Here is a 25,335-nt window from a genome sequence, read left to right as displayed (position 1 = left end):
GGCGGGGCATGTAGCGCGCACGGATAGGGCAAGAGGTGTGCACCGGGTGTTTATCGGGAAGCCTGAGGGGAAGAGACCGCTGGGGAGACCTAGACGTAGATGGGAGGATAATCTCAGGCGGGATCTATGGGAGATAGGAGTTGAAGGAGACTGGATTTTGTTGGCCCAGGACAGGGTCCGGTGGAGGGCTTTGGTTAATTCGGTGATGAACCTTCGGGTTCGGTAAGCCATCTAGTTGGTTGGGTCCACTATTTGGGAAGCCTGAGGGGAAGAGACCCCTGGGGAGACCTAGATGTAGATGGGAGGATAATCTCAGGCGGGATCTATGGGAGATAGGAGTTGAAGGAGACTGGATTTTGTTGGCCGAGGACAGGGTCCGGTGGAGGGCTTTGGTTAATTCGGTGATGAACCTTCGGGTTCCGTAAGCCATCTAGTTAGTTAGTCAGTGGTAAGGAATTTACTTTGCGTTTTGTGTTTCAAGTGTTCCTGGAGACTGGTCCCTAAGTATTCTATTCATCTCGTCACCGTACCCGCTGAAAAAGTAATGTCTTCTCAGGACAGATTTTTTTCAACATTTGGTAAGATTCGCGGTTGATAAACTCAGCGGTATTGATTATAATCGGAGTGTGTTTAACAATGACTGAAAATGAAAAAGTAGAAAATAAATTTATAAAACCTGAGAAACTAATGTTGCAACAATAAACTAAAAACACACGAAAAGGTGTATTTTAAAAGCTATTAGCCTTCAGATATATGATTTCAGGTCGCTGCTAATTTTATAAGATATGAAGCCATATTTTATAAAATTCCGTATGGTTTTTGCACTTGAACATTGTGTACGTCTTTTTGGAGGTATTCTGTATAACTTCAGTGCCACAAAGACGTAACATTTGTGAACTAGCTAGGTTATATTTGGTAACTGAGTGGTGTTTTCTCTTCCAGGCATCGTATCCTACACAGAGTACCTGTTTCTGCTCTCAATCCTGACGAGTAAGTACTCATTTCAAAGAACGTGTTAACCTAATCTCATAATAAGAATCATATCTAAACTATAAATAAATATAGTAAGAATCATGTCATTCGGTAAATTGAGATTACGGGTTTATATTCGGCTCGAAAACGGAATATCCTGACCGAGATTTTAGTAATTTTCCACATTTCGTTCAAGCAAATGCTTAGATTTTACCTTAGATAGCCCACAGAAGCTTTATTACCTTTACAATTCTTTTTTGTTAATCGTCCTATAATTTTTTACTTCAAAAGTATAATTGAAGATACATAGTACATTCCGTTGACGTTTCAGAGCCACAAACTGGATTCCGTATTGCCTTCAATATGTTTGATACGGATGGTAACCAACGTGTTGACAAGAACGAGTTCCTGGTGGTGAGTATGAACCCTGGAATGCTGCAACCCAACTAGCACTTCAGTCAGATGGTTTGCAGAGATGCGGTTCCTGCTGGTGACTCCAGTCTTAGGTTTTATGACGGATTTGTTTCACTGCATCTACTGTACTCATGGCCACGGTGGTCTAGCGGTTAGAACGCTGGCCTTATAATCCTGGGGTCTCGGGTTCGATTCCCGGCGGTGCCCGAATTTATAACTTGTGTTGGGCAAGGCCGTGGTCTAGGCAACACGGAGTTTTCCTCCGTGGCATCCCAACAATTACTCCATTCACACACAGAAGAAGGCAATGGCAAACCACTTCTGGATCATCTGCCAAGAACGTATATGAACAGGTCCCAGTCCGAGAAAAGGATGGAAGGATCCTGTTCATATGGACCTGTCGTCGGACAGAACACTAAATAATATAATAATAAATCTACTGTACCAAGAATGCCAAACCTTTTCACTGACTGGTGACAAATTTACATCAGATTTTATTTCCCAATAGGAAGTTCGTCCAACCACTCATTTTCTTTGTGAGACGGTTTCTTAAATTTGATTTTTGTGTAATAATCAATTCCATGGAGAAGTGTTTTTGACAAGCTAACAACGAACGTTGTGGACAAGTGGTTATCAACCCTTTCTACGTATGCTGAAGGTTTCGAGTTCAAATCTCAGCCCGGAAACCAGGCATCTTAAAATTCTTCGTGGTTTTCCTTAGCCTCTTCAGGCAAATTTAGTACCTGAAATTATACCATGACTGGCTTTCTGCCATATCCTTTCCAGTTCATTAGTTATTAATCCTATAATTTGGTTCTCCTGACATCATCGTTAAATAAATAGAAATTTCAGTCACAAATAATCAGTGCAGTTGGGTTGACTTCAAATCCAGTAATCACTAAGTAACAGTACTTTTGAGTAATTATTAAACTTTTTACTTATGAAATCTTCCACTCCATCAAACAGCAGAAAAATGAGATAAAAAAGTGTCTTGTTGTACTGTTGACTGCAGATCCGTCGCTTGATGGGAGGAAAGCTGATGTACGACCGAGAGACTGATGAGGCAACCCGCCAAGTTGTGAGTTATCGTGTGAATGCATGTTCTAACCCACGCTATGACCAGCACACATCTTGCGTCTCAGCATCGTAATATGTCCGGAACTTAACCCTTATAATGCTATGACTGATTTGATTAGTTATAAAAAATATGTGTAAGGTGCCAACATCAGTCACGTCAATCTTATGTAGAAAATATGTCTGATATATTGTACTGCCGCAGGAACACCCTTCTAATTCTTCTTTCTTTCTTTTAGGTTCAAAACCTGTTCATTCTACTATCTTTCCTTAGAGCGGCCATTGGTGGTAGAAAATATGTTTAATTCCTATAGAATTCAAATTGAAATTAATAAAATTCAACATTTCTGTCTTCTGGGTTGTTGCACGATTAATCGCCCTGATGACGGAGGCAGTAAGACCTCCAAAAACGTTGATAAACATCTTCCATACTACACAGCGCAATGCAACAACCCAGAAGACAGAAATCTTCATACTCACAGCTGTGAAAACCTAAAATTTTACATAATAAAATTCAATCAGTGGTAGTTTTTTGGATTTTATTAAATTGGGGTGAAAACCATACAAAATCTCTATCAGTACAGATGATCTCTGGGCCAGGACTTGAACCCATGATGTCCTGAATACAAGGCAGCAAACTAACCAGTTGTCCATGAGACCTGATCAAGGTTGTATGAGAAAACAATTTTCCTGCAAATTTTAGTGAAAAAAAAATCTGGTGATAAAAGATCAACATTTTTATATAAACTTCATATAACTTTTCTTATTTCCTTGACATGCTATGAACAAGAAAGTCTCTTCAGCTGTATGTTTTTGAAACAAAATCTTTCTTGTCATTATTCAGAATTTCATACTGAATATTTCGCAACCGTTTAACATTGTTAGTTACAAAATGTCATGGAAATATTAAAACAAAATAAATAATTTAGTTATATCTTTAATAATTCAGTATGGAAGGGGGTCATTTGTTTTTTTTTTAAAAAACATTCTCCCCACAAATTAAGTCCTACCAAATATTGAGTGGTTATATACCTGAATGTTGTAATTATTTTAAAATGAATGATAACAGATGGGCTTGCTTGTGTTTTATCTCGGCATTGCGCTATAAAGTGTGATTTCTTAACACCGTTCTAGTTTGAATAATGAGAACAGTAAAACAGACTATTATTTTGTAATTTAAAATTTTCCAAAGAAATATTCCATAATTTAATGAAATTGTCTTTACAAGTTGATGACGCAGGTGTGTCTGGTGGTGGTGGTCAGATTTCAGGTCTTCGCCAGCTTGCATCTGTAACCTACACACCAAGGGTACAGGGACTATGTATTGTCATAACCTCACTTTTCTACAAATCTAACATCCCTGTATCCTTGAAATGTGAATATCACACCACTCAGGTCTCAAGTTACTTGCAATGATATTGTGTAAAATTCTCATAATGAAAGGTTTAAAACTCACAAAGTTTTTGGAAAAAATATACATCACTGCATACTTCAAGATACGAAAGCCTCTCAGAAGTACGATCACTCTCAGGGTTTTTATTTTAACAGGATAGTGTTTTGTTAATATTCATTATAAATAAGCATAATTAGTGTTACTTGAAGAACTTTAGTCCACTTGAAATGACACGTAAATACACGTTTACCGAAATCAGATTACAGTTAGAAGTATTAATTTTTAGAATTTAAACAACATTTAATTTAGTGATATTGGAATGTTTAGATATGAATCTGATGAAAAATACTGACATTTTAGCATAATTTCAAAGATATAAATGAAAGTAATGTGTATCTCCAGATACTACAATTTTTTTTAATTGTAGTAGAATTATTCATTCCTGTTGGTTAAAATTGTAATTCAAAATTAAAAGTGAGCAATTTCTGTAGTGGACTTGTATGTTACATCACATGCATAAATAATTTTTTTGCTAGGGAGAATAACTGAAACTTTTGCCGTAGTGCTAGCAGTGACTGTTTTCTGTGTTTCTTGCCCATAATATAACACTATTTTTCACAAACGTGTGATTTCGTCCTGAGTGGTATGATAAGCCATAAATTGCCTCTTTTTGCAGCCAGATGTATGGTACTTGCTTGCGTGTGCTAATCAGTGTTTATTGTTTCAGAATTCGTCTCTGTCTATACTAATGCAAAATAACTGTGTGTGTCTGTTTTATTTATAATTATCCATGCTCTTCTGTGATAGAATTCAAAAGGAAATGTTTTTGACCTGGCTAGTAGATTTCTGGGTGAATGAACCTCTGCTTTTCAAGTTCTTGTGTAAACATTATCAACTTCCTTGGTAGTTAAAACCAAATTTGGGACAAAGTCACTGCTACAAAGTGTGTCACAAATTCTTTGGTGATGATAATTCTTTAACAACAATTATAATAACTGATAAGAAAATACTAAGTCAGACATAACACTAATGCCTATCTGACCCGAGTATTCTATACCAAATAACAACCTTTAAAAATTGCCAAAAATCAGTCGTAAGATATGTACTCCTAATAGAAGAAATAAAGCAATTTAAGCACTGAACTTAAGTATATGTGATATGTTTCAAGTGCTTCTGTCTTCCAGTATACTCATCCTAAAGGAATTCTGTGATAAACTTTGAAAATCATTGATAATAGCAGTCGTGGGCTATTCACAAGTATTGGCCAAATCCTGAGGGGGGAGAATGTTAAATTTTGCCATTTGCATATGTTACATTGTACACTCGTACAACAAAGGTTACATAATTAAAATCACAAGAAATATTATGCTAATGATTCATTTTTTCTGATTGGTTCTGCTGTTGAACATTGTATGGAATGCAATTAAATCACAAAATTAAGGCTTTTTATTTGTCATTTTTAAAAGTGTTAGCCAGGCTAATATTGCTAACATGAATACACCGCCTCTGGGTAATAATTAATTGGTTGGTTACACACCAAATACTAAATGACATTACCCAAATGTAATGAAGATGCTTGTATTCTACATAGAACCAATCCAACATGTTCCATGCAATTGTACATATGTAAATTTGTAAATATTTATCATAAATCACTAATTATGTCCTGTATCCAACCATCAGACTGGTTCCTATTGGAGAATCAATAAACTTCTTTTTCCTGAGTTTTTTTATCTCAGGCGGGTTGTTTATTATATAACAACAACAATAATACTAATGATGATGATGATTATGATAATCCAAGATGATAATATGAACTACAGTTGAGGCAATTATTTTCAACTCAGGAGTCTCCTATACATTGAAGTGCTTCTTAGCCAGACTAGAGCACTGATTCACTTCCATCTAGTACCGAGGTCTAGAATTGGAGGATCGTTACCTTCATATCTGCCATATGCTCATATGATGTTGTGTTTAGACACAGTGGTAACATTATGCATTTGTTCCTCCAAAACATGGTTACACAGACTACAGTGTTATCACTGTGAATATGTCAGATCTCATAAAGAATAACTTTACTTTGAGAAACATATTTCTGACATTCTCATTATTTTGTAGCAAAAGTTAGAGGGTAGGACAGGCCCCTTTTTTTTTCAAGGAGGTTCATTCATTTTCTTTCCTTGATTTTAACATAAGTTTCTGTTTGCAGCAGTGTTGCCAACTAACATAGATGCCTTATAAACTCCTAGCCTCCATGTTCGAGTATGTTATTGCTTTGAATGACTGTTATGTCTGGTTGATAGACACTACATTATGTGACATTGTTGTTATAGAACCTTAACTCTGTATGTGAGTGTGTATGTGATTGTACAGTACTTTAAAGTGTGTAACTCTCAGTTGGCTCTTAAGTAACCTACCCCTATACAGAAATATGCCTCTGTAATTGCTAGCAAGGGTATAGAGAGGTCAGTTATATCTATTAAAATTACAAGTAAACCTCTGCAAAGGCAAATTAAGGTTAGGCATTGTCTACAGTTTAGCCATCCAGTTGCTGTCTTGTGGTATCTGGTTCTGAATCTTCCTTCTCTTAGCATATTTTTGTATATGAGTAATATCTTTAATGTTTCCATTTTTAGCAGCATTGCATTCCTCTCTTTATTTTGAAGACAAGAATGAAAAGTTGACAACTGTCTGTGACTAATATCTACATTCTTAAGAGTTCCTGTTTTTTGCCTATCTCATGAAGTAGAGGAGTTAGGGTTTTAAGGTGAGTTCTTGTTCGTGGTGAAAGCCTTGTTCTTCCACATTGGCAAAGCCTAAGCTTTGGAAGAGTTTATGATTCGATCTGGTCAGGGATCAAACTTGGAACCCTCAGAGCAAGAGTCTGGTTTCTTATCATACGTTTGCTAGCTTCAAAACAGTTACAAAGTCAAGATATTTCAGGTTCTCATGGTAGTAAATATGAATCTGGTTGTCTTCTGGGTTGTTAAGCCGTAAAGTTTGGTAGAAGTTTATGAACGTTTGCTGCCTCTGTCATTGGGGCAGCAAGCATCTCTGAAATATCAGTAAACTTGTGGCACAAGAGGCCAGAAGACAGTCAGCTTCTTGCTACAAAGTGTCTGCTGTACTTATTTTCCCTGTTGAGTCAAACTCCCACCAGGACTGGTTTACATCGTTGTTTCTTTTGAACAAAATGCACAATAGATAGTGGTTTACACTGTTGTATCTCTCAAGTCAATCGAATTGGTTAATACATTTGTATCTCTTGAGTCAAACTCCCATTAGTACTGGTTTACACAGTTGTGTTGGTCTTATGTAGTTGGCCAATAACTTATATGCTCTTTGTATGACCTATTGTAGCCACCATTAATATGTTTGTAGGATGTCTTGTCCAGTTTTTGCTTATATATTTTATTTTGCCCAATATTGTAGTAAACATTATGATGTTTATTATTCTAGTAATACTAATTAGTATATTGTATTATAATTATTATTTTTGCTGGTATTATTATTATTCCATTTATTCACCATTTTACAGGGTATTTACTTTTATGTACCTGAGACAAACCTTGACCCTGAGGTAGATAGTGCAGCAGCTATTTCTGAAATACATTTTGTTTTTTAATACGTGTTACATGCATTAGGCAGATTTCGCCTGAGGCAGTATTATGCATTTTACATGAGCGTCTTTCGAATGATGTATGATGTTCCTAGAATGGCAGTTTTCTGAAGTTGCCTAATGTCGTGTTCGCCCAGGATGTTGGCCAAATATTTTTTGAGTGACCTGGAGACATTTCCAGGTGCTCCTTTAATTACTGGGATTACTTTTGCTTGAACGTTCCACATTTGTTGTATTTCAAGATCTTCTCCGCTCCCTTCTTAATTACATACCAATACTAACTTTATCCCTACTTTCCTACAATGTTAAAATGTAACTGAGCACAGACACGATCATGTCATTGTATATATTGCTCATTTGCCAGCACTGGTCATCCAGACACAATGTGATCTGTCGTTTCCTCAGATTGCTGACATAATCTGCATTTGTTGGCTGTAGCTCTTTTATTTTATTTTATTATTATTATTAGTATTATTCCATCTATTCACCATTTTATAGGGTATTTACTTCTATGTACCTGAGACAAACCTTGCCCCTGAGATACATTAGTGCAGCAGCTATTTCTGAAATACAGTTTGTTTTTAATGTTTATTATTACCCACTTATTCTTTATTTCTCTGCAAGACCAGACAATAATTTTTTCATACATTAACACCGAGCTACTTAATTAGGTTACTATATTACTTTTGGTGTTACTTTAGTTGATGAAGCTGGTGGCCCGCTCAGTCCTAGTGATTTATCCTGACAAGAAACAAAAGCAGCAAGAATTAGAAGCCAAGAAAAAATCATCGCCCACATTTGTAAGTCAATTGTTTGGGTTTGCTGTTGTTGCTGCTTGTCATCCCGTCACATGTGTGAAGTTCTGCTGGATAATGGTTTGTGCCTTACAAGCAGGTAGCATGAAAACATCTGGAGGTAGCAAAAGTACTACTATTAACAACTTTCAGTAGGATTTGAGGCTTTCACGACTGTGAGTCCAAAGATGGCTGTCTTCTGGGTCGTAGTGCTGTATAAGCTGGTAGAAGTTTACCAACGTATCACAGGTCCTCACTGCTTCCATCATCAGGGCAATGAGTGATTCAGGATTATCCATGATAATGTCTATGAATATTAAACATATTTAATAAAAACTCAAAAATGTATGGTATAGTCGAATACAGACAAAGTCCTGTAGCATGTTTTAATTTATTTGTCACATTGGACATGTTTTTATATGAATATCTAACTAAAGTACCTGTTATTTTCCCAAGTTGTTCTTAAAATAGATTATACTGAAATAATGAAACTATTCCATTATTATGACTGAATTGAATAGAATTGAATTGAATTGTCAAAATATACAATTCTTTACGGTAATAACAATTTTGGGTAAGTGGAAGTGCATGTTGGGTGTATAACCACTCATTCAAAAGCTGACATTGCCCTGATGTCCTGAAGAATTAATGTTTGGCAATCAGAATTAAAGATGGTGCAGAATTAAGCCATTTTTGAAACATTATCACATGAAATTGTTTTCTGAGTTGTGTAGAAGTACACATACGTAGTAGGCCATGGATAAGCAAACAGTCTTCTATTTCAGTGCATTGTTTCAACTCTGTGAATAATAATATTTGAATGTGAATATGTGAGGTTAATGTTTGGCTAGGTAAAGATACTAAAGTCTTGAGAAAAAGAAAGTAACACGAGACAGAGAAAATTACATAATGAGTTTCATTATTTTTATTATTCACCAAATATTATTAAGGTGATTAAATCAACAATAAGGATTAAGTTATGACATGTAGCATGATTTGGATCATAAATGCTTACTAAATTTTAGTTGGAAAACCTGAAGGGAAAAGACAACATGGAAGATGTAGAAGTAGGTGGGATGATAATATTAAAATAAATCTTAAATAATTGTGATGTGAGTATCTGGACTGTGTTTACGTAGCTCAGAATAGTGTTCAGTAGTGAGTAACATTCAGTGGTAGTGTTTGTGTCTTGTACCAAAATTCTGCATCATTGATGGTCACTTTGTACCATATTTACTGTAGAATGGTTCCTTAATGTTGATTCATTAGATGCAATGCTGTGTGTCTATACATTTCAGTGAAAAAAATTATATGATCCTTTCTTGAAACTCCAGAGGTTTTCAGTTATTCTGCTTGACGTCTGACCCGTGTCATTGTATTTGAGTGAGAGTACTTTGTGATCCCTGTTAAACTGATTGAATTGGTGGTTTCAATCCTAGCTTGGTTTTGTTACCCAGAGATACGCTGACAAATATCATGGCTTTCGTGATGTTACATCTAGTGTGATCTGTTTTCATAACCTGTGTGTTTGTTATACTTCTCTGCACATGCGTGGAATTAATGCATATTAGGAAGATCATGTCTGCTGTTGATACATCTCCACAGAATCACTTGGCAGTGTCAAGAGTATGTTATCAGATTATTGCAGTGCTTACTAGACCAGTGGTATTCAAACTTTTTTGTTCGCCTACCCCCCAGATAAAATTTTTCTTCAACTTTGTACCCCCAAAGTTGTTGGTGTATAATTCAAGTTATACATAGTATATAATCTACATCTAAAATAAATTAAATAAATTACATTACTGATTATTCAGTGTTTATCATAAAATAATATATTTATTTTTAAAATTTCACGTACCCCCCTAAGATGTCTTCGCGTACCCCAGGTTGAATACCACTGTACTAGACAAGACTATTTTTTATAAATCCTAATATCATGTCACCTGTGTGCTGTTAGTGCTGTACATATGCATATGCCACTGCTCCTATTAGGCTATGCATGATGTAACTGGCAAGAGGAATTGCTTCAAATTTATACCAGGGTGTCTGACTATTTAATCAAACCTGGTGTGACTATGTGAAGTGGCTTTTCATTAAATGTAGTATAGCTCCATCGTGTATATGGTGTTGAATACTTTGGTTGTGTTTCCTTGCAGTTAACTGTATTCTGCTTATAACAGGTCTCTGTTAGTTCCTTGGGGGCATCTGGTGACTGCTGCTTTTATACACACTCTGCTTGCTCGCAACCTGCTTTGAAGCTTTGAAGCCATGTTGTATTGTTAACTGAACATATGAATCTGCTGCAGATGGAGAAGATATTTAGTCATGCTTGGAAGGGTAAGCATGGGGTACCAGAGGTTGTGTCTAGAGAAGAGGACAAGAAGAAACAGCCCGTTGTGGATGACTATGTGGACGATGAACAGGGACTGCAGAGAAAGCACATGGTGGACACCACACTCATTGTTCACTTCTTTGGAAAGAAGGGGAAAGCTGAACTTCGCTTTGAGGGGTTCAGAAGGTCAGGATAAGGTCTTTGAGCGTAGTACTTTGATACCTTTAATAATGTATTAAGTGACAGTTTGAATTTTATTTTCTTAAAATTTAAAATAGTTATAATCCTGATTATATACATCAAATCTTGTTAATTTTAAAGTGAAGAGGCAGAACATTTTCAGGCAATCTGTAGACAGTCCAATGTTACCCTTACATTTTCACCCTACCCGACACTTTTGTTACACCAATACATATTGAGAACAGGTATGTATATACACAATTCATGTGATTAAAAATAAACAATCGCATATCTCCACCATGGTTCAGAATCCACATTAAAGAGTAGGTCCCCTCTGTGATAACTCCCACTTGAAAGTTAATTTTATACCCTTGCCTGTATTGGTATAGGCCAGAAAGGTTATGACAAGACAGAATATGGAGGCATTAGATACATATAATAATCATCAAACATTTATCATAATTGACATGTTGAGTGGTCATGATCCTGTTTATGTACATAGAATATGCAAGGTGGTTTATATAGGCTTAATTCACAATTTAATTTAATATTTGCTTAAATAGACCAGTTATTAAATTTTCTGAGGCTCATTTCATTGCAGAGAATAAACATGTCAAGCGAATCAGATGTTTAATTAACCCAGTTTTCTTTTAGGTTTTTAGTATTTCTAAATGAGCTGCAGTTTATAAAAACCTGACATTTATTGTATATTGTCTCCATGCCTTGAACTTAAGTGTGATATCTGGATTTAGATTTAATAAAAGAAATTAATGGTGGTTTTGTTACTGTTCAATTCAGTCGTTCCATGTAACATTATACGGGGACCTTCTTGAGAAGTTGGCAGTTACTCCTATGATCAAGAAATGTGTTTTGAGACCCTGGAAGTTCATCTCTGTAATCACAGACCACCATGTGATGTCATTAACCAGTTCAATTAATTCAACAAATTATTCAATATTTTACTTCCACCCACATCTTTTTTCTTGATTCTCCTTAACCACAACTTTGTACTCTATATGTCTCGTATATATATATCATACTCATTGAAAATTATAAAATAAATGCTGAGAACATTGTAAATAAAGAAATACCTGTAATGGAAACTTATGCTTTTTAATGTTCCAGGTTTATGGAGAATCTTCAAACAGAAGTATTGGAATTAGAATTTCATGAGTTTTCTAAAGGGCATGACACCATTACTGAAGTTGACTTTGCCAAGATACTACTACGCTACACTTATCTCAACACAAATGAGTATGCACGTTACAATAAATACTGTTTAATATCTTAATTGTTTTGTAATTGTTTTAAGTTTTGGATGTGATCTGGCACTATTTCATTAAGGTGTCTCTTTTTTGAAACCATTCAAAACAACTTGCATTATGGAAGATTTTAAAACTAGAATGAAAATGCCCCATGTGTGATTGTCTTATGATATTCCTTTAGGCAAGTACATGGACAATACCAAACCATTTCCTCTCCCATTTCTGAAAATTCACAATTCATCCACTTGTTTTTGATATTTTTTTCACAATATTATCAAGTAATCTGTACATTCATAAACATTTTCAGTTTGTTATTTCATGTCGTGTCAAGAGTGAAGTTAACCAATTATCGCCATCTAGTTCCCAGTCTAGGATCTGTGATGATTTTTCTTCTTCCTCTGTAATCCTTCACGTTCTGATGCTAAAGGATCAGGGTAACTTCACCTTATCTTGAAACTTGCGACTGTGCCTCATGGTCGAGTGGCTAGTACTTGTGCTTTGTATTGTGGAGATCCCAGATTCAAATCTTGGCCCACAGACCGGCTATCCTGACTGGGACTTTTCATGGTTTTCCTTATTCCCTCACTGTCAAGCTCTCATTTGATGCTATGTAGTCTCAGATACTAAAAAGCATCGTTAAATAAACTGTAAATAAATAAGTTCAAACTTGCCTGGGCTAGGTAGAAAATGAGTACCTCCTGCATGCAGGTCAAACAATTATCTTACCCAGTGGCATAAACCCTGTTCTTAAAGTTATTGTTAAATGTTGAAATTAATTTAGGGTTAATCACAAATAACTGACATTCTCATTATACTGGTGACATGGTGCCAGTCTGCTGCAGGTCGCTCATTATCAAGAAAACAAATGAACAGATGTATTGACTTTTATTATCTTTGCACCCTGCAGAAAGCTTCTTTCATTTGCTTTGTCTTATATAAAATGTTAAGTTTAATTGGTACTAATGAGGTGTCACTCTGTCTGTCCAATTATCCAGAGTTGTTGTTTACACAGCCATTGGTAATATTTCTTTTTTGACAGTTGCAAACTTGTTAAATTAACATTGCCTGCTTTTCGTAGTTGTTAGGTCTGATGTCATCGTGTAAATAACGATCATCATCTAGGACACTAAACACATTACAGAGCTGCATGTGTTCTGAATCACTTTATACAATTATAATCAATCATGACAGTCAAATCAGACAGGAAATTAGAAAGTGTTACACAGAGCAAATGTTTTCACAAGTCTGATGTAGAGAATAAAGAACATTTATGATAAATTTGGAAACACCGTTCTGATATATGTGGAGGTTACGTTCCTGCAAATTATCATGTAAAACAGGAAATGTATAAATGTCTGTGGATTTTCTAAGTGATGTACCATGAAAGGCCTTAATTTATAGTCCCTGGAGTCAGAATGTGTCAGTGAAACTGTGCATGCATCTAACCAAGCTTCTACCATGGCCACAGATTGGATATAAAGCCTTTTTATGATACTTAAATAAAATCATGCACATATCAAAAGCATGTATAACAAGAGTAGCATGTATTAACAAAAATTATAATACAAGCAGACAGCATAATTACATGGGAATTAAGTTAAAGCATCTCAGAGAATAAATTTCAGACTTTTGTTAGAGTGTGTAAAGATTTCGGATTAAATGTGAGTTTCGATAAATGTGTAGTTATGAAAACGGGACATGGAAAATATAAAATTTAACAATCATAAAAAGTGGAGAATTGATACTTCATAGCTACAGACAGGTTGTTAGATCTACAGATAACATAAGCAAGAAAAAGAATCAGTTAATTGGAATCTAGGATATACTTTAATTTGCTGTGCTTAATCCTGTTCATATCTTATTCACTGTTACATAACCTTACATTTGTGTACCATGTTACAGTAGGATACCAGAATTAAAAGGAATGAAATTCAGTGCTCTCTATGTGTGCTGAGAAACTTTCTAACCTCAATTTTATATACAGAACTACAAATTTAGTCTCTGCATACTTTATGTGTTGGCACATATGAATGTTGTAGCAGTGACATCAACTTGCTGCCGTCCATTGTAACTAAAATGTCTGTCATGTTTCAGATATGACATGTACCTGGATCGCCTGCTAGACAGAATCAAGGAGGAGAAAGGAATTACATTTGAAGAGTTCAGAGTATTTTGTCAATTTCTTAATAACCTGGAGGACTTTGCTATTGCTATGAGAATGTACACACTTGCAGATCATCCTATCTCCAAAGGTAGATGAGTCATTAAAAGTGTTGCTCAAACTTACGTGATTGTCCAGGAACTTCTTATTCTTGGATACTTCTGGAGAGTAGTCAGGCATCATGCATTAGTGAAAGTTACTTTTTTGATGGGACCTCCAAGTGTGCATTTGCCCATTCCTTTACCATTTATGTTATGAAAAAAACACTTATGAAAGAAAAGTAAAAGGTAAAGTTGCCAGTTAGTAAACATCACACCGTGAATATATATGGGGGTGTGGAGGTGTAGGTGCTTTACCACCTGGAGGAGCTCAGGGTACCCACTGGATACAGGGCTGGGTGCGCCAATTTGGACATGATAGCTAAGAGAAAAATCCCTCACCTCTGCTAGGAATCAAACCCCGGTTGTCCAGCCTTATTTTTCTAAAATATTTAAATTTGCATATTTTTAGGTGTTCTTCACACTGTAGCATGTCTGAAGAACACCTAATGGTTCTGTCCATATCTATCTGTTGCATTTTTCCTACAGGGGAAGGCAACCTGCATGACTGGGGGGTCATTTTTGTGCAATAATTGAAACCCTTGATTATTGTTGTTGAAACATGTGCAACAGTGGGAAGACAGGTTGTTTGCACACGTTGCATAACATTGACCTTGGACTGCAACAATTATCTTTGTAGTATGGCATAAAAAACACCTTTGGAATGTCACTGTACTCCAGAGTACAACTTCCCAATCTTTTCTGTTGTTTTGGGTTAATATATGCAGCTTCAATCTAAATGTTTCCAGACGAATTCATTCGTGCAGTGAAGATTTGCACTGGAACCAACTTGAGCCACCACCTGGTGCGTACTGTGTTCCAGATCTTTGATGAAGATGGAGATGGACAGCTGAGCTACAGAGAGTTCATTGCAATTATGAAAGACAGAATACACAGGGGCTTCAAGGTATGAATTATTTACATTCATTGTCAAAATAAGGTCTCGTCTTTTCGCAGACATACGTCACCCTCCAATCATACGATGAGCTGTGGGTAGCTTAGCCAATAAGATGAGATGACTAGCTGGACATTTTTTGTCTGATGCACTGCAGGACAATTTAGGTTTAATTACCAGCAGGACATGGATCTCCTCTTTGCTGCTATTAGACTGACTCTAGTACAAGTCTAGTGAGTAACATGGACTGGCGGTAAGTGGCCAGAGTAATAAGCTGACCACCCACCTCCATCCAGTGCCAAAATTTATACATTTATTTCGTAATTTTATGTTGTCAGTGAAAAATAGAGAATGAGACGTCAATTTATATGTCATAAAATAATTGTCTTCAGGCCTCCTGACTGATTTATATTGAAGCTCTGGTGTATGTTTGTATTTTTTAGTCATATGCCAAGAATGAAGGCTGGGATGCTTTCAAATCATGTGTGAAACAAGAAATGAAGACACCAGTGTAACAAAAAACAGTGTGTATCCTATTAATTTTCTGTAATTATATTGGCTTCTCTTCTTCTTCATGGCTTTTGAGTTTTAAATTCAAATTAAGCTTAGAATGTTATGTCTTTGTTCCTTTTCAGTTAATTTTATTCCTAATATACTTGTTCAGTTATGTAAGTTACAGTTTTCTCTTATTCTATAAACAACTTGGAAACATAAACAATTGAGGAGTGTAGCAAAAAAATAAAAGCAATATCTGGGTTTTAGCACAGCAATTGTGTCCAGAAGAGTTTTGAATTCATATGCAGTCATGAGAGCCAACCACTCAACAAATACAACTTGAGGCCTAGAGTGTAGTACGCATATTACAGCCTCCTGCACAAATTTCTCACTGCTGTTTCTAAAATAAAATATGAGGGTGAGTCAGAAGGTTTCTGCAATTAATTTTTTGTTAAATAATACAGTTGCTGTGAGTACGTACAATAGCATCATTTTTCAATATGGTCCGTCCTTTTCAACACACTTGGTCCAGCAGTCCACAAGCTTGTGTATTCCCTCAGAAAAAAATGTTTTTGGTCGAGTGACAAGCCACACGTGCTCTGCCTTTTTCAGTTCTTGGTCCCTGGTGAAATGGCATCTTCTCAAAGCATCATTTAGTGGACCAAATAGGGACATAATAGTGGATCCATGTCTCGACCCCAGTGACAATGCGCCAGCGTTACAATAGCTGTTCAATAGGACTTGGTAAAATGTCCAATGGTCGTGCTCTTCTGCGAGTTGCTTTGGAACCCATTTTGCACAAACTTTATGAAATCCACGTCAGCCTTAGATGATTTCATAAGCAGAACCATGGCACAGACTCCTCAAGGTCAAACATATTTCTCAATAACGTGCTTCTACACGCGCGCAAAATAAGCAGCGCAGCCAACATGACAAACTGTAAAATAAGCCATTGTGGAAACTTTCTCACTTACCCTCGTAGATATATGAAATTATGGGAAGGCCTGTGCCCTTTGTTTCCAGTTATCCCTTGCATTGCGGAAGGACGCTCTTGAAGTATTGTTTATTAATAAAACTTAAATACCTGTGTATATTTATGTATAATTTTGTAAGTATTTTATAAATTATGTCTCTAATAGATACGATGCATTTAAATGTGGTGCAAGTGATTCATAACTGAACATACAACGTGAACAAAGCCGTACATGGTATCCTATGCTCACAGAGCACAAACAGTAAACTTAAATTTAAAAAAAAGTAGGATTTGAAGTTGTGACAGTAGTGAGTATCAAGATGGCTGCCTTATTGATTGCAGCGTCATGTAGTCTACTTCTGTTGTGCAGAGACATTTTTCAGCTGAATAGAATCATGGTATTGTATGTCAGAATTGCGATCCATACTGTTGAGTGGGTGGGGGTGAATTAGTACATTTTATATATTTATTTATATATAAGTGCTTGACAATGATAGCATTGCCATCACAATTCTGGCCTGTAATTGTTCATTCATTCCAAGAAAGAATAACATTTAGTTACAGAGGCTTGCTTTCATATATATATATATATAATACTGAATGTAAGACTGTCACAAGATTCTAATAAGCTATGCAATTACTTCCTGCCTTGGTACCATAACTCCCATTATTAGCAGAAAGAGATGAGCTATCAGATATGCAACTATTGGAAAGTTCAGATGTAACTTCAAAAGAAAATTTGATTCAATAACTGTGAATTATTTTGTACTGATTGACATTTAGTGAACGATGATGGTAATGAATGGGTGAAAGTGGTGTAATTGACAAGAGATTCTGAATGAGAAGAAATCTCAGATTGTATGTGAACTTTTCACTTGCAGAATTGGGCTGCAGAGTGCAGCAAAAGATAAAAATTACATCTTGCTAATTTTCACTAAAGAATTTGTGAAAGAGTATCTGAGATCAGCCATTTTGCAGACCAATGAATAAAATCATGGAAGAAGTGTGGGGATAAAACCAAGGGTATTGTGATGAAATTAAGTTATCTTTGCAGGTTTAGAAAGGAATGATGCTGGGTGAAATTTATGCTTTGCTTGGGGTATTACACTAATGTGATATTGTCTCCTGGTTTTACTGCCTTGAGGACCAACACAGTAAGTTGAATTGTTAAAATAATGTAAATCATATTCCCATATTGTGTGTGTATTATAGGACTTGTCTATAAAATTTTAATACAAATTTTTAAGGGACAGTACTTTCGATCCAATCATGCATCATGACTTTAAATCTCCTATTCCTTTATTCTCAAGTTATTTACATTGATTTACATTCTCTGGTGCTGAGGAATTACATTTTTTTATTTTGAAATCTACGTAAACAAAAAAGCATTATTTTGATTAAGTTTTTTATAGTGGATACAGGGACAGTGTATTCACATTAGATGTTGGCCCAGGTAATGAATCGATCATGGGTTACTGTATTTACGGTAACAGTTCAGGAATTTAGTTGAAATGATAAAGGCAAGCCACTAAAACCTAAGTAAAATGAATAGTACTCTGGCCATTACTCAAAATACAGAATACTTATAAAGCATAATTCTTAATTCATAATTCTAAAGCTTAATTCATTGATGGGTGTTAATTTTAATCAAATATAAATAACCTTCAATATAAATTACTGGGATTCAAAGTTTTGAGATAAATAAATTAAGTGAAAAAGAATGTAGGAAGGAAAAACATAAGCAGAAAATTTAGCAGCATTTATTATTACATGTCTTCACAAACAAAATTTAGTTACTCCTTTTATATCACGTCAGCAGCGGAACTGCTATCGTGCATGATTTTATTATGGCTCGGTTTTAATATCCATCACCTTCCCTTGTTTCATTTGTCTGTTTTGATATTGTCCTCCTTGACATGTTACTCTGTACTCTCTGGACTCATGTACCACATGGGGAAAATAAATTAACACTTTCAAACCTGTTTTACTAGCACAGGTTTACTGTAATAGAGTACACAGTTTGGACAACGGAACCCAAAGTGGGTTAACTGGAGGACATGACATCGCAGGCTTCCTTCCGTGAGCTCCTCAACAAGCTGGGAAGGTCCTGCAAACAACATTTTTTTCATAAATTTAAATCAATACTGCCACAGTCAGTAATTATCTGACTGTCCTATCATTTCCATTCACTGATTCTTCAGTTACTTAAATTTTATATTCTGAATACAAAATTCAACTTCAGATATTACAAGTACATATGTTTGTGTCCACTGCTTTTAATCTTTCTAACTTCAAAACTTAGCTCAGAGGCAGAAACCTGGTACAATGATCTCTGTAGGTACGTGACCCTAACACTATCGGTACATCTCATCTGAACACATTTATAAATTTTGTGTTGAGAATTTTGCTGTGGAGAGTGTAAAATTATAACATCCTGAAATATTGGCACATATTGACGTTTGGACATGCTGTAACTCTGTTCTATCTCATTTAATGGTTTGTCGGAGGAAAAAGAAAGCTTCAAAATAAAAAAATGTGACGAGTAAATTGCAGTGTCGACATTTTTAAGGTCGCAATATCAGGCCTCACAATGCCCTGACAAATGTTTGTTCTAAATTCATTTTCACACAAACTGTACCAGAAGATTCAGAGTGAATCGTATGTGATATATAGAACTAACCTTTCAAAACTGGATTCTGGCTCTGCAAACTTGTGTCTGACCATGAAAGTGGCCAGGACTTCTGCAACCTTATCAGGTACATCTTCATGCACAGCATGTCCACATTGTGGCAACACTTGCATCTGAAACTTGCCTGCATATGAAATACAAATGTGTAGATATTCATAATCTAGCAACGACAATATAACATTTTGTTAACACTTATTACTAATCTAATCATAAACTGCTATTGTCTCATCTCTTTTACTTAACCCATTTCTTTGTATGATTTGTTAAGCGCAATATCTCAATCTGAGGGAAGAAAATATTTCGTTCTAACAGTGATGACGAAAAGAGGAATGGAGGCGATTACACAGCAAGGAATTTCATGTGAAGTTTTCACCTGGTAGTATTAGTGATTAAATCATGAAGAATTGGTATGTGAAGGAGGAAAGTAACGCACAAAAAACTTTTCGGGTAACCCTTATGGGTGACTCAAGCAGAGATGGGAGAACTGTAATAAAATAATCTTAAAAAATGGATGTATGAATTGGCACAAAAAGGTCCATTTTTATTTGTTAACTAATTTAAGTTTCCTTGAAAACTTTCTCATTCTATACATACAATTCGCATCTTATTTATCGTGGTTCAAAGCTCACCTTGCATCTGACCAACTGTAAGATCCTTATCAAGTCTATCAATTCCAGCCAAAAGCAGCATTTTGGGCACTGGACAATTAAGGAATGTATTGGATAAGCCTTTAAACCAACCAGACCAGTATTTCTCTGTTTGACCCAGATCTATTCGCCACACGTACTCCGACGACTCACTGTTGTTGTTGGCCTGAAAATAAAATAAGTACTCAGATGGTTGTGACATGTCTAAAGGATGAAAAGTTAAAGATACCCTAAGAGGAAAATTGTGAAAAAACATCAGACAGGAATGTTAACCATTATACTGTGATATTTGGTCCTCACCAGCATGTCATCTTCAGTTCAACATAATCTTTAGCCTCTCTGAAAAGTGAAACATAAATCCAAAGAAATAGCAAAACATAATTTCTACTAAAATTTAAGCACGGTTTCCAAGTATGTATTATACTAGACAAACTGATAAACGAGGGAAAAGTGTCAGTACATGTATTTATCACATGATTTTAATACAATTCCTGTTTATTACATTTTCGTACCAAAGCAGATGGATGTTTGAAGACGTCTGTAACTCCTGTTTGACCCTCACTGTTTGATGCTTCAGTTTCTTCTTCTTCAATGGCGTCACCGGATAATGAACTGTGCCGTTCACCCACTTGGTCCACGGGTACGTATGTATCTATGTCATTTGTTGCAAGCTTACCAGACTTACTACTGAAATATATCACATAATATAATTATAGCAATCAACATGAAAAAAGAACTCATATTTTTCAGAGTAGTTTGTCATCGGAGGCTATGATAGTCCATTTCTTTGTCACATATACAGCAGACGGTTACAAGTCCTAAGCTACTAAAGTAGTAATTAATTATAAAATAGAAAAATAAGAATTTTAATGCTAAATTTTCAGAGACAAACTGTGATTATACTTCACCAAAATTTCAAAGTGTTAGAATATTTATTTATGATTTTTCAAAATATCAAAACAGATTGGCTTCGCTACTGCTATAATTTCTTGTATTAATAGCAAGTCGTGTGCAACGTAGGTCTCATACAAAAGATGTATAACTGTTCTCTAGACACACGTCTACTACATTAAAATAGTCTTTGTGTTAAAAGATACTGTGGATTTATATTCAGATTAACCCTTTCACTGTTAATGATGAACATTGCAAACCTGACAATCATTAATTTGAAATTGAAGTGTAGGAGACCGAAGAAATCTCTTGCTTTAGGATAATCTGTATATAAAATATAGTAATAGTTAATCAAACCAGCTATACAGGGAAAATAAACAGGAAATTAAAAAAAATGAAGCAACGTTATTGAAACTGACATGTGATGATAACTTTCTTAATATATTTTCAGATTGGCTGATAATGGTTATGGTGACTAGAAAAGGGACGTGAAATTTTAAAATGTGTCAATGCTAAAATTCATCAACTAAATGTCTGTAAAATGAGGAATTAGTTAACTAATTTCATACTTTTTTCCTCTTGTCAAATTTCTCAAAGTAAATAATGTTAAAAAATTCTGTACAGTTTGTGAACATGTTTCCTGTATAATTCACAGTATAATTTTACCTGTAGTAGTAAAAGAATTCCATTCATAACAGTGAAAGTGTTAAGGAGGCCAGTATATCAAAATTTAACACTTACTTTTTAATCTGTCCAGGCATGGAAACTTTTGCAGACTCGATATTTCTGACTTGTCCACTTCGTATACTATAAAATGAATGCAATTAAAGTATTAAACAGTACTTTACACTGCCACTAGTAAGAACAGGTACCCATTTATGACATAACCATAACGGCGACATCACAAATTTATCAACGGGGCTGTTCAACAAAATACATAATTATAATACAACAGTGAAATGGTATATCATCTGACTAAGGATTCCTAATGAACTTTGGAAACTTTGCCTTATTGACTGGAGACATAAACTACGCAGCTCCTCCCTTGCTTTCTCTGCTCCTCTCTAGAGCCTTCTGTTCTGTTCCTTTTTAGTGCTGTCAGAACTTTTTAGGCTACCACATATAATTTGAAGATGGCTGTCTTCTGGGTTGTAGCACCATGTAGGGTGATGAAGGCAACAACAACCTCTGAAACAATGGCACACTTCTACCAAACTACATGGCGCTACAACCCAGAAAACAGCCACCTTTGTGCTCACCACCGTGAGAACTTCAAACCTACTTAATCACATATGATTTATTATTGATGGAACAAATTTTATAGTTTTAATAAATAACATGAAATCCTTACCACCACTCAATAGCATGCTCCAAGGACTTGAAATTTGTTGGTCGGCCACGAAGGAAACTCTGCATGCTTGCCAACGCATCTAGAGCTGTTCCCTCCACTACATCAATTACTGCGAGACCAATCAGCGAAGGGATGTAGTTAGCACTTGCAGCATGCACAGCAATTGCTCCACCCATGCTATGCCCAATCAGTATTACAGGAGGTGGGTCTGTCTCGTAGAGGGTTGTCATAACATCTCCAACGTCCCTACACAAGAAGAAATGTGTTCCTGAATCAATCTCAAATTCAGTATTGACTCTAGTGCTTCTGGCTCTGCATAGAATTGTCATGATGTTTACTGAAGACTGAATAACACTTAACAAGAGCCTTCTAAGCTTAAGGTGCATGATATGCAATTTGCACAATCTAGACAAAATTCTTAACATTTTAATTGTTGTGGCAGTAAGTTCACATATTAACATCAGCACTGTATGGGAGTGGTCATCTTTAAAATCTGCTCACTTTGGATAAGCCATTTATTCACTTACTGTGAATGCATTTCAGATTTAAATATTCAAAGAATGCATCAAGATAGAATATAACAAATTTCAAGACTTCCAATGACATTATATTCATACTAAGTATGATAAAACTCACACACTGGTTCAAAATGTATAAGTATGATTCAGAATGTACTTGAACTGTAATGATTTGTTCTTATAAAATAAGGAAATTCTACATGCATACTGAAAGAACAAGTGAAGATAAATGTTGCATCTGTGGTTAAATACCTTACCATAAAGGCATAAAGAGGTTGTGAAAGTAAGTGGTCAGTTTCAACTATCACGTTACCTGTGGTACTTGTAGGACAGGAGAACTTGGAATAGATGCTGCTACACTTAGTATAACACCACGTACGGACAAGCACTACTGTGTGTGCAGACTGCGTTACAGTAGTAAAATAATTCTCAGTTTTACAGAAAGGTGTGATGTTTGCACAACTAGATACCTTGCCATGGTCTCTGCAGACAAATCCTCTTCATTTGTGGTTACAGTGTCTCCATGACCTCTTAAGTCAATGGCCAATACCTGACAGCCTACCATACTTGTCACTGAGGACTGAAATAAAGATGTCATAACAGGGTTTATCAAATGTTTTCAAAGCCATAAGAGACCAGGAAGAGATGTAAGCTCATCACTTAGGAATAAACCACTGTGCTATGGGTGTATATAAGTGGTGTTTTTTAATAGTTGTGATCCCTTAATACATACCTTTGCAACTTGTTTTATATGCCATGAAACATTCTATTACACTGAGGAAAGACCATATATTACAAGGGGTGTTCACAAAATTATGTAGATCTGAGAAGGATGACATAAACAGCCAATGCAGGACATCCAAATGGAAGTAGCAAATTCCATACTTACATTTCCATCATACTAATAACTTACAGAAAATAGGGCCCAGGTTAGAGCAGAAAAGCCACCTCCATGAAGCAGTACCAGCAGTGGGCCACTATCGCCCAAGCAATACACTCTGAACTGATTTCCATTTACAGCAACATCACGACACTGGCTAAAATAACGACTCCATTTAACTGGTGTGTAATCTCTCTTTCTGCCAATGCCACCACGCCGGTTCCCCCTATAAGTAACAAACCTTTAACTCAAAATAAAATGTAAACCATTCTTTTTGTATTCACTACTAGTTGGCATATTTTCTTGTTTACGTGTGTATAAACATGTTCTGCCTACACTGCAAGTGCTGAACTTATACTAATCAGGCCTCTTTGCTACATTTGACATATTACTTTTTTTTACCAATATTACGTATCCTGGTTTAATATCAACATATCAGTCACAATTTAGGATTGCTGAAATTAGTATCTACACACCTTGACCCCAATGAACCAACCGGCACAATAGGTGGCAATTTTGCTTTTAGAATAGTCTTCTGCAGTGTTGACATAACGACGGTATACAGACACCAAAATACTAAAATTCCACAGCCTTTTGTACAACATTATTCGTTCCCGTTTACCAACTGTACAAATATATTCTGAATTGTACCAAGAGATTTCCCGGATTTTGGAGCGTTATTTTAAATAGTGGTAACCTTTTGTGTAGCAAGAGGAAAGAAAGAAGTATCATAAGACTGATGGGCTATGAACTACTTCATAGGTTTCCTACCTTATCGATATTTCAAGTATGGGCCTTGAAATTTTTTTCAGAAGATATTTTTCTTTCCGTCAGGGGTTTTCTTGTTTAAGATAATTTTTTTTACATCAGTGATATTCTAAGGGGCGGTCTTTCAAAGTTCGAATTATATCATGGCTGGCAGAATGGGTCTAAGTAAGTAACCAACCAAAGGACCGAATACCGACCGGAGAGCCATAGAAGAAGAAGGCTATGGTGATGACATTAAAAGTGCAATGTTTTTAAAAAATGGAGCACTAAGCCGAGGAGTTGTCGTCTCATAAATATTAAGACAATTTCGGCCAAAGACACGTAACGAATACTGAGAAGCACAGCCTTGTGAAGATTTACTTTTATGAATAATTTGATATGAATTTTTGTTTCCGTAACACCATTTTTATTGACGTAAATACGTTTATACGGAAGGGTCATTCGGCAAAAACAGCGTTACGAAGATGTGTAAGATCCATGCTAACGATGTGTAAATATGGACCGACAATGGTCAGCTTTTATATGAACTCCTGCGTGTATAACAATGCAAGAAAAAGTATTCGAATTTCTAACACACGCCTGCATTAATATTGGCTGAGCACGCCGTAAGACTCTTTTCCCATTTATTATGCATACTGTATAATTGCCTGAATAAACCGTATTGCAATCCCCTCCTTTACCTAAGAAACTAATTGTTACGTCATCTGTTTATTCGGCATTGTTGTGTTTCATTACTGCCGTTTTAGAATATCACAAGTACTTAATCTTATATAAGAATTATTAAGAAATCTGTGATACTGCCCTCCACTCTCTTAGTTTTGATTAGATTGATCATTGCCGGTGGACATCGTGGTCTCTTGCAACTGAACAAAGTTTCAGGTAAGGGATAAAGGCGTATCGCACTTTACGCTACTGCTCCGTTTGTG

The 25,335-nt window shown here is 35.8% G+C and overlaps 2 protein-coding genes across 12 annotated transcripts in view; one reads left to right on the top strand and one right to left on the bottom strand.

Annotated features, from left to right (window-relative positions):
• MICU3 (Mitochondrial calcium uptake 3) overlaps positions 1-23,341 on the top strand; it is a 105,289-nt gene extending 81,948 nt beyond the window's left edge. For 3 of the 11 annotated variants that reach the window (XM_087343970.1, XM_087343967.1, XM_087343964.1), the window contains 9 exons: positions 943-990; positions 1,304-1,386; positions 2,399-2,464; positions 8,174-8,272; positions 10,573-10,784; positions 11,904-12,032; positions 14,138-14,295; positions 15,052-15,209; positions 15,641-17,911. In XM_087343970.1, the coding sequence (XP_087200096.1) occupies positions 943-990; positions 1,304-1,386; positions 2,399-2,464; positions 8,174-8,272; positions 10,573-10,784; positions 11,904-12,032; positions 14,138-14,295; positions 15,052-15,209; positions 15,641-15,712 (1,025 nt within the window). In that variant the 3' untranslated portion in view covers positions 15,713-17,911. Of the gene's footprint in view, positions 1-942; positions 991-1,303; positions 1,387-2,398; positions 2,465-8,173; positions 8,273-10,572; positions 10,785-11,903; positions 12,033-14,137; positions 14,296-15,051; positions 15,210-15,640; positions 17,912-19,622 lie in introns of those variants that run through there. The other 8 variants (XR_015533895.1, XR_015533896.1, XR_015533894.1 and 5 more) reach the window with 8 other exon arrangements.
• LOC110832548 (protein phosphatase methylesterase 1) lies at positions 18,410-24,275 on the bottom strand. Its single transcript, XM_022069652.2, has 9 exons — positions 24,118-24,275; positions 23,675-23,867; positions 23,232-23,341; positions 22,244-22,489; positions 21,634-21,699; positions 20,514-20,688; positions 19,984-20,167; positions 19,346-19,478; positions 18,410-18,772 (listed from the first exon to the last, which is right to left on the bottom strand). Exons 1-9 carry the CDS (start codon positions 24,189-24,191, stop codon positions 18,754-18,756), a joined length of 1,200 nt encoding a protein of 399 aa, XP_021925344.2. The 5' UTR covers positions 24,192-24,275; the 3' UTR covers positions 18,410-18,753.
• Between the last annotated feature and the right edge of the window lie 1,060 nt (positions 24,276-25,335).

Source organism: Zootermopsis nevadensis, unplaced genomic scaffold, assembly GCF_977971745.1.
Source record: "Zootermopsis nevadensis isolate Lab colony 2312 unplaced genomic scaffold, Znev_1.0 Znev_ptg000007l, whole genome shotgun sequence".
Classification (NCBI taxonomy): Eukaryota; Metazoa; Arthropoda; class Insecta; order Blattodea; family Termopsidae; genus Zootermopsis; species Zootermopsis nevadensis.
This window is presented reverse-complemented; position numbering and strand designations above follow the sequence as displayed.

Excerpts from the sequence above, each read along its gene's own strand:
- LOC110832548 (XM_022069652.2), bottom strand. The coding sequence starts at position 24,191 with ATGTCAACACTGCAGAAGACTATTCTAAAAGCAAAATTGCCACCTATT. Across the intron at positions 23,868-24,117 it reads GTTGGTTCATTGGGGTCAAG|GGGGAACCGGCGTGGTGGCA; the intron begins GTGTGTAGATAC and ends TGTTACTTATAG. Across the intron at positions 21,700-22,243 it reads GAGCATGCTATTGAGTGGTG|TATACGAAGTGGACAAGTCA; the intron begins GTAAGGATTTCA and ends TTCATTTTATAG.